This window comes from Rosa chinensis, chromosome 1 (assembly GCF_002994745.2).
Source record: "Rosa chinensis cultivar Old Blush chromosome 1, RchiOBHm-V2, whole genome shotgun sequence".
NCBI classification, from domain to species: Eukaryota; Viridiplantae; Streptophyta; class Magnoliopsida; order Rosales; family Rosaceae; genus Rosa; species Rosa chinensis.
Window position 1 is genome coordinate 7760006 of NC_037088.1, and position 11568 is coordinate 7771573.

At 45.9% G+C, this 11568-nt stretch overlaps 1 protein-coding gene across 1 annotated transcript; it reads right to left on the minus strand.

The window, feature by feature from the left end:
• Nucleotides 1–240: 240 nt before the first annotated feature.
• Nucleotides 241–1167, minus strand: LOC112199615 (putative disease resistance RPP13-like protein 1). Its single transcript, XM_024340601.1, has one exon. It carries the CDS (start codon nt 1165–1167, stop codon nt 241–243), a length of 927 nt encoding a protein of 308 aa, XP_024196369.1.
• Between the last annotated feature and the right edge of the window lie 10401 nt (nt 1168–11568).

Sequence of the window (11568 nt, forward strand, 5' to 3'; positions counted from 1 at the left end):
ACATTTCCTTTGCCCACCACAAAATTAGATAATGTTTGGAGATTAGTCAGTTGATTTAGCTGAGGAGGCATTCCTTCCAATGAAGGCACACATGAGTTGTTCAGATGACGTAATTTTGCCAAATTCTTCAGTTTTGCAGGTAGTGCCTTCAATTGAGAACAATTTTCTAATATCAACGTCTGCAAGTTGTAAAGGGTGGTTGTTGATTCAGGCAAACTCGTTATGAGTGTGTGAGATAGATCAAGGTACCGTAGATGCTTCAGATGACCAATTGATTCCGGCAATAGACTTATTTGATAGCCATTCAAAGAAAGTACTCGTAAACACTAACTTTGGCAACTTCTCAAAAGTAACCTTACAAGTTAGATAATTCTCATGACCATGTGAGATTGAAAGTTGTAGGAAAGTTCGTAAACTCTTTGCTTCAGAGAATGCCTTTTCAAATTTGGTGACCCCATCAAACTTACCGGAAATGTAAGAAGAATGACGAGTCTTTGGAGAGCATTTGCCATCCACCTTATCCTCCAATTTGAAATATGTATCACCAGAGGCCCACCGTGCCAAATCACCAACAAGTTCATGCATTACATAAAGTGAATTACTTTTGCTCGACTTTTGAAATAATGACCTAGATAACAGCTCCTCAAAATAGTTGCCACCAATATCTTCCATCTGGTTACTTCCTTCTGGCTGCTGAAGAATACCCTCTGCCATCCATAGAAGGATTAATTGCTTCTTCTTAAATTCATAGTTATTGGGAAATATTGAGCAATAGGCAAAGCACCTCTTTAAAGTTGAAGGAAGATAATGATAACTCAGCTTCAAAACTGGGAGTATGCTACTCTCGTTATTTGATATACTCCACAACTTGTCATCCAATACTTCATTCCATCTGTCAACTTCTTCACAACGTAAAATACCACCAAGAGTTTTTGCCGCCAATGGCAGTCCATTGCATTTTTCAACAATTTTCTTGGCAAATACTGCATCAAAATTTGGTGGTCTGTGATTGTTAATATGTTGCATAAATACATTCAGACACTCTTCATCTGATAGAACCTTCAAATTGTACACTTCAGTGGCTCCAATCAATTTTGCAACTTTTTCTTCACGTGTTGTGACGAGTATTGTACTTCCTGGTGCTCCAACACTGAAGTGGGACTGCATTGTTGTCCATGACTCGTAGTCACATGTGCTCCAGACATCATCTAAAACAATCAAAAATCTTTTACCTGCTATTGCCCTGTTCAAATCATCTTGCACTTCACTGAAATCATTCTGATCACATAGCTGGGATGTGACTTTCCTACAAATAGCTCTCGTCACTCTTTCAAGATTGAAGTTATGTGACTTTCCTACAAATAGCTCTCGTCACTTTTTGGCAACTCCTTTCTGCCGTGCATAGTTGAGGAAGTCACGAGAGGTCAATCTCTCCAACAACACCTTAAGGAATGCTGCAAGAAAGATTTCTCCCATTGTCATAGTGATTCTTTCGTCGTGAGGAAGCAATCAAAGTGAAAACAGCCAAGATGATAGAGAACAAAATCAATGAAATATGACGAGATTCAAGGATGAGTTTTCTGTTGTTACATGGGGGTCAAAACTAAAAACCTACACCAGGACAGACCTGGACTGAGACAAGCCTCCATGATCAAACTTATATATATATAAACATGCAGTGTCATCCCAAGAATCAGTACTTAATATGCACAAAAGTCAAACAAACAGGTGCAGATGGTATGATCATTGCCAGTTGATTAGTATACCTTTCCATTGAACTCAAACTTAATTGTTTTTTTTTTTTTTCGGCCAGTTGTTAGTGGTGAGCTCACATTCATATAATAGTGTGAAAAAGTCACCGCCTGTCCTTTTGAGAGTTGAGACTTCTTCATCATCATCATCATCATCATCATCATCATATGTAGATAATAAATAAATGAATAAATCTGTCTTGAAGTGTGAAACTTATATGGTTCTAATTATAGCCTCCAGTTTCGATTCCGATTCCAATTCCAAACCCAAATAAAATTGTAAACTTTTTTCCGGACGAAAAATTTACCTCAGAAGATTGAGGCTCCTCTGTATCCTCTATTGTTTGCCACTTGCCTCCAAAGAATGAGGACCGGACTGGTCTGCCCTCACCATCTTGATCTCCAGTTGGTGTTGCGCGCTCTACTGTTGCAGTTTTGAATGAAAAAGACACTCGTCTCTAACACTGGTCTTGGACCCTAAGACCAATTGCAATAATGTACTCAATTGCCAATATGTCACGTAAATTTGTAATAGTCAATTCACTATTCATCCAAAACTAGAATCTCGGTTTGTCACTGGACTCGCTGCAACAATCATAGATTGCGGTTTGTTTAGGATTTTATACTACAAGATTTGTAAGTGAATTAAAAGGTATGCCCTCCTCTGCCCATATTTGAGTAACTCAAGAGACATATATCTAAAAATATACATAATCCCTAATCCCACAATCCATCAAATGCAAAGCAATTAAAGATAAAACACAAACACGCCTACACAAACTCAAATTGGAAAGGGAAAAATAAATAAAATAGAAAGCTGCATAAGAATATCGCAGTGACATCTCTTTTGTCCTCCTGTTCTTCAATATGATGCAGAACGGATGGTAGTAGATTTCGAAGAGCAACTTGACCGTGTGAAAAGAGGAAAGCGAAAAGTGACTAGTAGACACGAAATCGCAGGTTGTCCGATTGAGGTGTGCCATAGCTTTCCGGAAAGGGAATCGCGCTAGAAATCAAACTCATTGCTATGCCATGACCTGTGACCTTTTTCGGGCTCTCGGGGTAGTTTAGGGCCTCAAAACTGAATTTTTCTAATTTTCGGTGTTTTGGTTTTCTTAGTTATTTTCGGATTGTTTTTGTTTTTACCCATGGGCTTTAGGGTTTCGTTGTTAGTCGCCCTAGGGTTTCTTTTCTCATATATAAGCAACCTTAAACGGCTGCAGAACGATCTTTTATCATATTATCAAACAAATTGAGATTTTTTCTCTTTATCTCTGGTGGACTCCAGAATCCTTTATTTAGGTTTATCGCTTGTAAACCTGGTCTATCAATTCCGACTGCGTCAGGTGGTATCAGAGCAGGTCTTCCCTGTCTCTCCTATTTACCTTGGTAGCAATGGGTGAAGTTACAAAAGCAGATATTGAAGCTCTCACAGCAGCGTTTACCGCTGCCATCAACTCCATGAACAATCAGATTGGAGAAATTCGTGGATTGTTGGGAGAGAGGAACGACCACAACAACAACAACAACAACAACAATCGGAATAGAGGCGGGGAAGGAGGCCAGCGAGTTAGGGCTCCACGTGGTGAAATTGTTGTTAATACTTCGGCATCTGAATATGAAGAAGAAGTTGTGCAACCTGAACAACAAGGACAAGCTGACCAAGATTACAGGGTCAAGGCCGAGATTCCTTTCTTTTCAGTTAACTTGGGTGTAGAAGATTATCTGAATTGGCAGCTTCAGGTGGACAGATTCTTTGAAGTTATGGAAGTACCTGAGCATAAGCAGGTTAACATGTTGCCTAGAGATTGAAGAGTACTGCTGCAGTTTGGTGGGATAAGTTGCAGAACACTCGAAAGAAGCAGAGGAAGCAGGGTGTTAAAACATGGCGAAGAATGAAGCAGTTGATGATGGAGAGATTCTTGCCACATGATTATGAGCAGATTCTATACAGGTTGTATATTGAATGTGTCCAGGGAACTAGGACAGTGGCTGAGTACACCGCTGAGTTCTTACGCTACTCAGAGCGTAATGAACTAGGAGAAACTGAAGGCCAGAAGGTGGCTCGGTATGTCAGTGGGCTGAAGCCTTCCATTCAGGAGAAAATTGGGTTGCAAACTGTTCATACCATGGTGTAGAAGCTTCAAACCTAGCATTGAAGGCAGAGTTGTTAAAGAAGCCTTCACGAGTTTCTTCTTTCTAGGGATATAACTACCCAAGGAGCACAGATTTGGTAAACACCTCAACTGACAAGGGTAAAGTCGTGCAGCAGAAAACAGAAAGTGCTTTTAGGGCTTCCAATCCTCATTTTAAAGGGGCTGGCAGTTCTAGTAGTTCTAGTGGTGCTCAAAATAGAGCCCCGAACCAGAGGTTTAATAATCCTTATGCTAGACCTACGACGGATGTTTGTTATCGATGCAACAAGCCTAGGCATAGATCTAATGTGTGTCCTGAGAGGAGACAAACTGCTCTTATAGGTGAGTATGATGAAGATGACGAAGCAGCAGGAAGGATGATGATTATGATGGGGCTGAGTTTGCGGAGGAGGAGTCTCCTGAAAAGGTTAATATTGTGTTGCAGCGGGTCTTATTATGTCCTAAAGAAGATGGGCAGTGATGCAATATTTTCAGGTCATTTTGTTCCATTAATAATAAAGTGTGCAATTTGATCATGGATAATGGGAGCTGTGAAAATTTTGTCGCCAAGAAACTGGTGGAATACTTGCAGTTACCTACGCAGCCTCATGAAGCACCTTATTCCCTTGGTTGGGTCAAGAAAGGTCCACAAGTTCTAGTTACTGATTCTTGCAAAGTGCCGATATCCGTTGGTAAGCATTATAGGGATGAAGTTCTGTGTGATATTATTGATATGGATGCATGTCATATTTTATTTGGAAGACCTTGGCAATATGATGTGGATGTGATTTATAAAGGCAGAGATAATGTGATGATGTTCACGTGGAATAGTCATAAAATTGCTATGGCTCCTGTGTGTCAATTTGAGAAATCCGGTGGAAAGAAAGGGGAGAGTTTTCTGACCTTGTCTAGCAGTGAAGTCGAGATGGAGGAGGCCTTTAAAGAAAGAGAAGTTTTCTATCCAGTAGTGATAAAAGGGTTGTTGGCTGCAGAAAAGGAAGATGTGGTGATCCCTAAGGAAGTGCAGAAGATGTTGGGGGAGTTTGAAGAGTTGATTTCGGATGAGTTGCCCAACGAATTACCACCTATGAGAGATGTTAATGCTTCAAACTTAGCGGTAGCCAAGTTCTTTATTAACGCTGGTCCGATGGGCGGACCGATACTTGTGCTATTCTTACGACTTTCAGCTACCTGTCAAGTAAAGTACAGCGGGCGTCAGAGGGAGACCGCGTTGGGCGGTCTTCTCTTCTCCGATGCCTAAGTTAGTCAATGTATTTGTGTTGACAAGGTAACAGTAGGTAAGTATTAAATGCGTAATTTATGAGGAGAGAGGAGAGAACCTTTTATAGGTGAGGAGAGAGTTGATCTTCTCCATGTTTCGATGTGGGACTGATATGCTTTCAGTTCCCAGCTTCTGGAGCTTCTGGTGCTATCTTGGCGCGGCACGTGGAGGTGATCTGGGGGTAAGCCGGGGCTCAGGCGGTAGCCTGCTTGGCTGTGTTCCCATTGGTCACTCCTTTGGCGGGAGTTGGTACCGCTGGCGGTAGCGTGAGTGTGGCTCATTATAGCTAATTATGCTTGCAAATGCCTATGTAAGTCCCCCAAGTCCCCAGTCAAGGAGGGCAACCTTGGTTGGGGAGTTGCATAGCGGTTCGAAGCGTTGCTTCCGTCAGTCTTACCAAGGCATAATTAGCGTCAGTGTGTTGTCAACCATGGACGTACTGACCGAACACTTTGTGCCCTTTCGGGTGGGCCCCTGCTAGGCCCCCCAGGGAGTCCCCCACTCCCCTGCTAAGATAGACCTTCGTTTGGTCGGTGTATTGTTTGCTGAGGGGAGCTACGCGGAGCAAAGGGTATTGGGTAGCGAGCCCAATCTTTGATACCCAGATGGCGGGGGTCAACATGCCTAATCAGGGCCGTTGAAAACTGTGTTGATAGATCCCCCTGCCTGTCCCGGAAGACCATGTGTTGACTGCAACGCCACGTTGTGGTCATTGTCCAACTGAGGCATTGCCTCAGGCATCGCCGTTGGCGGAACTCCCTTCGCTGACGGTAAGTGATCTGCAATGTTGGGAGGGTCCACCGTTGGCGGTAGCCTGGCGTGTGGCGTTAGGTTTAGCGGAGACCACCTCGCTTGTGAGATGGAAAGAGAGAAGTTCCGCCAGCGGAGTTGTGCTTAGCGCGGACTATCTTGCTTGTAAGATGGAAAGGGAGAAGTTCCGCTAGCGGAGTTGAGCTTAGCGGAGACTATCTCGCTTGTAAGATGGAAAGAGAGAAGTTCCGCTAGCGGAGTTGAGCTTAGCGGAGACTATCTCGCTTGTAAGATGGAAAGGGAGAAGTTCCGCTAGCGGAGTTGCGCTTAGTGGAGACTATCTCGCTTGTAAGATGGAAAGAGAGAAGTTCCGCTAGCGGAGTTGCGCTTAGCGGAGACTATCTCGCTTGGCGGAGACTGTCTTGCTGAGTGGCCCGATGACTGACAATTTTCCTTTTTTGATGGTTATCTTGTACAGACGTTTCGTGTGAAAGTGTTTGACACGTGGCCCACATGTATTGGATTAGCGTGTGCTAAAACGTCTCTTCAGCACGCCCATCGCTTCGCCATTAATGTGAGTAATCATTGATTTTGTAACAGCGGCGTCGCCTCGGTTAATCCGGAGAGTAAGTGCGTTTGTGGGGCACGTGTACGGTTGTGGTGCGATGTCTTTTTTCAGCGGACGGCGTAGATTAGTTTGATGTTGACATAAAAGGGAGGGAAATCTGGAGGGTTTGACACTTTGTACTCTTTTACCTAGTAACATCGTCTTCAAGCTTCTCACGTTCAGAGAGGAAGGTTGGTGTGATTCCGTGTAGTTATCGATCTCTGAAGCACGAGGGTCTTCTGAGGTGAAGACAAGCGCTTTCGATCACTCCAAAGCTTGCATCCTTGAGGTTGGTATTCTGAATCCTAACCCTGTTCCATTGGATTTCTGTTGTGAGTGCTTCTGTCAATTTCCGGGGTTTTCTATTTTGGGATGCCCTGTTCTTCCCCAGTGTGCTCTAAGTGTGTGAAGCGAGTTTGGGGGATGGGTTTTGGCGTTTTTGACAGGGAGTTGGGATTTTGGGATTTGCTAAATGGTTGAATCTGGGTTGAGTGTGTGGTGGCTGTTTTGTTCTTGTTTTGGTATTTTCTGGGTTTTTCTGGGCTCGAGTGTTCTTGGTGTTCTTCAGTGGAAACGGAGAACTGGGGGTTTAGATCTTACTGGGACTAACTGGTTTTGGGTTTTAGGGTTTTGGGATGGTGAGCGTCATAGACATTTCGAGCGGTGAGGATTCCGGGTCTCACGAGTTGCTCACTGTGGCGGATAGGGTGTTTATTGACTCATTGCGTCCATCTGCCCCTGCAGGAACCTCACTGCTCGAACTGCTAGACATTGTGCCGCTACAAACCATACCCTATGAATTTACCATGGGTCTTGCTGGTCGTCCTGAAAGTTCTAGGGCAGGAGAAGATGCCGCCGTTCGTGCCAGGCGGGAGGAGAGGCTGGCGAGTAATAGTGCCGCTTGCAGTTCCGCTGGTGGGGTGGGAGAGCCAGGCGGGGAAGAAGTTGAGTCGGCCTGGGTTCTCAGTGACGGCAGGAAGGTTGACGAGGCAGGAGGACCGATGCCAGCGGCGGCCGTTAGTCGTATGAAGCGGGTGTTCCACCTTCCTGGCGTAGTCAAGTTGCGACCGCCGCTGAAGGATGAGAGATCGTCGTTTCTGCCAGCGGGACATGCTGCTGTGCACGAGGCGATCTTCTGCCAGGGCATCACGTTTCCGCTGCTGCCCAATCTGCAGATCCTGATTTGCGAATTAGGCCTTTCTTTTGGGCAAATTTGCCCTAATATGTGGCGGTTGCTGATGGCGCTCAACTCCCTTTGGCCTTTGTCCGGTTGTGAAGGCCCAACCGTGGCGGAAATATTGTACTTCTATGAGTTGGTGTATGTGAAACGCCAAGGATGCAGCGGGCAAGTGAACCTGAGTCGTCGGCAGGGGGCGCCGAAGCTAATCGAGAATTTGAAGGATTCCATGTCATCTTGGCGGGGTACCTATTGCGTAGCTACCGCTGGTTGGGAGTATCAGGCGGGGGCGAATGAGGGGTGGCCGACATTTAGGATTAAGTCGGAATTTCAACCTATCCGAGGTTGTCGCTTGTTCACACCCGTGATTGATCTATTGCATAATGATTTCCTGTTGTAATGATTTTTTTTTTTTTGTAGCGAGGATGCGGTACAACTTAACGAGTGCAGAAGAGTGTCGCATTGCGAGGATTCGAGGTTGTTGGTGGAATCGCAACCTGCTAGACCTTCGCCTACTGATTGGGTGGGAGCTACTGGTTGCTCAGCAGTTGACATGAGCCTTAGGTGAGTATCTTCCGCCGATGTCTGTCCGCGCGTTTTTTATATATTTTTTGTTAACTCGCTGTTTGCTGTGTAGACTCTCCGCCGGGAAACAGAGCGAGCCGCGAGGCGTTTGAGAAGGCTATGGACCGAGCTGAGATTAATGACTTCCTGGAGAGCATGTATGCTCATGGGTTGGCCGCCCAGAAGACCACTATTGACCCGGCGACACTGGCGCTAAGCCAGTCCGAGACTCCGGTGATGCTGCCGATGCAGCATCACTGACATCTTGGTGCTGATGGTTCACCCGTCGTGCAGGCGGGGATTGGTGCGAACAGTGGCGCTGCCGGCGGGAGCAAGGCACCTGCTGCAGCTGTGCAGCAGAAAGCAAGACAGTCAGCCAAACGTTGCGTGCAGTAGCAGGACAGAGTGGTGCCAGGGGCGGAGGCGATCACCACCGCGGAGCTGGTGCCGCTGAGGGAATCTGGGCCTGCACTAGCCGGATCCACCAGGGTGGTGCTGCAGAGGAGACGCCGCCAAAACGATCTCGTTGGAGACGAGGCGGAGGAGGATGATGAGATCATCGGGGCCCGCCAGCAAAAAAGGGCAAGACAGGGTTCGCCGCCAGAGCCCGTGGTTGCGGACAAGGAGGTGCCGCCGAGCGACCTAGACTCTTTTGCTGCCTACGCCGAGTTTTTAAACGAGCCCGAGCGGGCCTTTATCTACCACCTTTGCGAGCGGCTGGGGTTCGGCGGTCTAGAGGGGATTGAGCGCTCGACCGCTATTGACCAGTCGCCCTACAGCTCAGCCTTTGGCCACCTTGCCGTTGGGCTGCACGAGATGTTCCTGGCGGCTGCGAAGTAGCCTAGGGTTGAGCAGCAGCTGAGGGGGGAAAACCAGGGTCTCCAAAGGAAGCTGGAGGAGGCAAGAGATACGTTGGCGGATTTAGGGCGGCGCCTTACCAAGGCAGAGTGTGATCTGACGGACGCCCGTGGCAAACTATCTGTTGCCATTGAGCGGGATTTTGAGCGGAACAACCAGGTCGCCCAGCTAGAGCAGGACATCGCCCTACTGCAGGATTAGCTGGCGGTGAAGGTCAAGGAAGTTGAGGTCCTGCAGCGGGATGCTGCCTCCAAGTCCGCCGAGGTGGAGAGGCTGGAGTCTGAGGTCGCCCGGCATGAGGCGGATAAGAGTAGCATCGAGGCTGCCGCGGTGGAGGGGTTTAAGCAGTCGTCGGCATACAAGCAGGCAATGACCGATGCAGTGAAGGCTGGGGCTGCCGCTAATGTTGAATTGCTGAACGAACGGGGCGCCATCGACTGGGTCAAGGCCTCCCAGCCCGCCGTGCCTCCTGCAGGTGGTGAGGTCTCCGCTCAAACTGAGGATGCCCGCTCGGGTAGCGGGGAGAGTGGTGAGCGTCCAGAGGACGAATCTCAGCGCACTCCACCTCGCACTCAATCTGAGGCTTCTTGAGCTGGTTTTCTGGCTGCCCACACTCGAGCGGATGGCACTATCATAACGCCGAGTCCCACTGCCTGCGAGTCTGATCAGATGAGCCGTTTGTCCGAGCAGCCGGTGCCGCCAGAGGAGAGGAATGTCGCTGAGGCTCCGCCAAATCCATGAAGACCTCCACCCTTTGTTATGCCGCTGAGGCTTCTATATTTTTGTTTTTTTTTTGCGCTGATGCGGCATTTGTAACTTGACTATTTGTATTTTGACAATATTCTTGGGCGGGGAGTCTCGACCCTAAATATATGCAGTTGTCATTTTGGAACTTTCTAAGTGGGATTCCTTGTGTTGTTTGTATGTTTGTCGTACCGCCAGAGTTTTGACTTGCGCTTTGTTAATCAACGAAACATTGAAGGAATTAAAATTGTTCCAAGTGCACGATGTTGCGGACGCGTGCACTACACCAAAAAGGTTAACAGACAATACTTTTTGCACAACGAAAAAAAAAAAAGCGTTGTGTGATGAAGAAAAGTGAATCACACAACATGTTTAAAAAACGTGCGTTGTATAAGGCTATTAAAATTCAAAAAAATATAGCAAGAAGGTAATTGTACCACACTTACAAGAACTATTCGTTGTGTGAATGAAAAAAAATGAGTGGCAGATTTCCCCCCCAACCATGACTCAAATTTGGCCTTAAATTTGTACTACATTGTACAACAGAATAGTTATATCTGTTGTATGAGTGTAGCTTGCAAAATGTCATACAACAGTTTTTGTTTTTGTGTTGTCTGATCAAGGAAGATATATTGGGAGGTTTGGATGTGCCTCCAAAAACCACTCATTCCCCCCTTAAAATTGAAACTTTGATTGCATAAAGCGGGACTTCCCCTCCTTGCTGCCTCAGCTCAAACTTAAAGTGCACAGAATCAGACAACAGAACTTCATTTATGTCTTGTGTGATTCATGAATACAAAATAAAAAGAGCCAACTGCCCCCTGTGTTTGACAACTTAAGTTAGGGCTATCAGCTTGTGTCTACTACTTCATTTATTTCCAACGCCATACAAAACACCATGAAAACACGATTTCTTCATCAGTCTCCTTCTCTCCCCGAAACACAGATACCTTCCTCTTCATCCACAGTCAACCTTCGCGTCCAACTCAAAAGAAAATCTCTCATCCAATCGAAGCGCGCCTAGCTCCTCACCTAAGTGTAAAGTGCCCAGTGGATTTCACCCTCTCTCCTCTGAAACCCATCCCTCAGATCCCTAATCATCCCTTGCTGTCTCTCTCCATGACTTATCTAGATAAGTCTCCGGTGACGCAGGAGCTGGTTGACTAGAGGTCCCGATGAGACTCTGTAATTGAGTGACGACGACTCCATTCAACTTTGATATAGGTCCAATCCTCTTCAAAGACCCAACCTTTTCCGCCTTCGACTCCAATACCTTTATCGCATTCGTCTCACAGCTCGAGGTTATGGTTTGTTCTTCGTAGATTTTTTTTTGTATGTGAATTTTTGTTTGAATGGCTATGTTGTATTCGTTCATCTAACGATTCTTGTATGAGTTTGATTTATCTAATGGCCTTCTTTATGTATTGATAGTATGTGTTTGTGCTGTTTGCTATTTTCAATTGCGGACGGGTCTCATGGATTTTTCTATTTGGAGCTCTTAAGGTTTAATGATTTGATTGATATTAAAAAGATGTGGATGATGTTTTATACTAATTTTGAAGGTAGGATATTATAATCAAGCAAATTTGGAATATTTTGTTGGTTGTGTGAAATTTGAGAAGCTTACTGGTGATTGGGTAATGCTTTACCACCTGATATCGATCTCCAGTTATCTCTAATTGGTTTCATATAAATGTTAC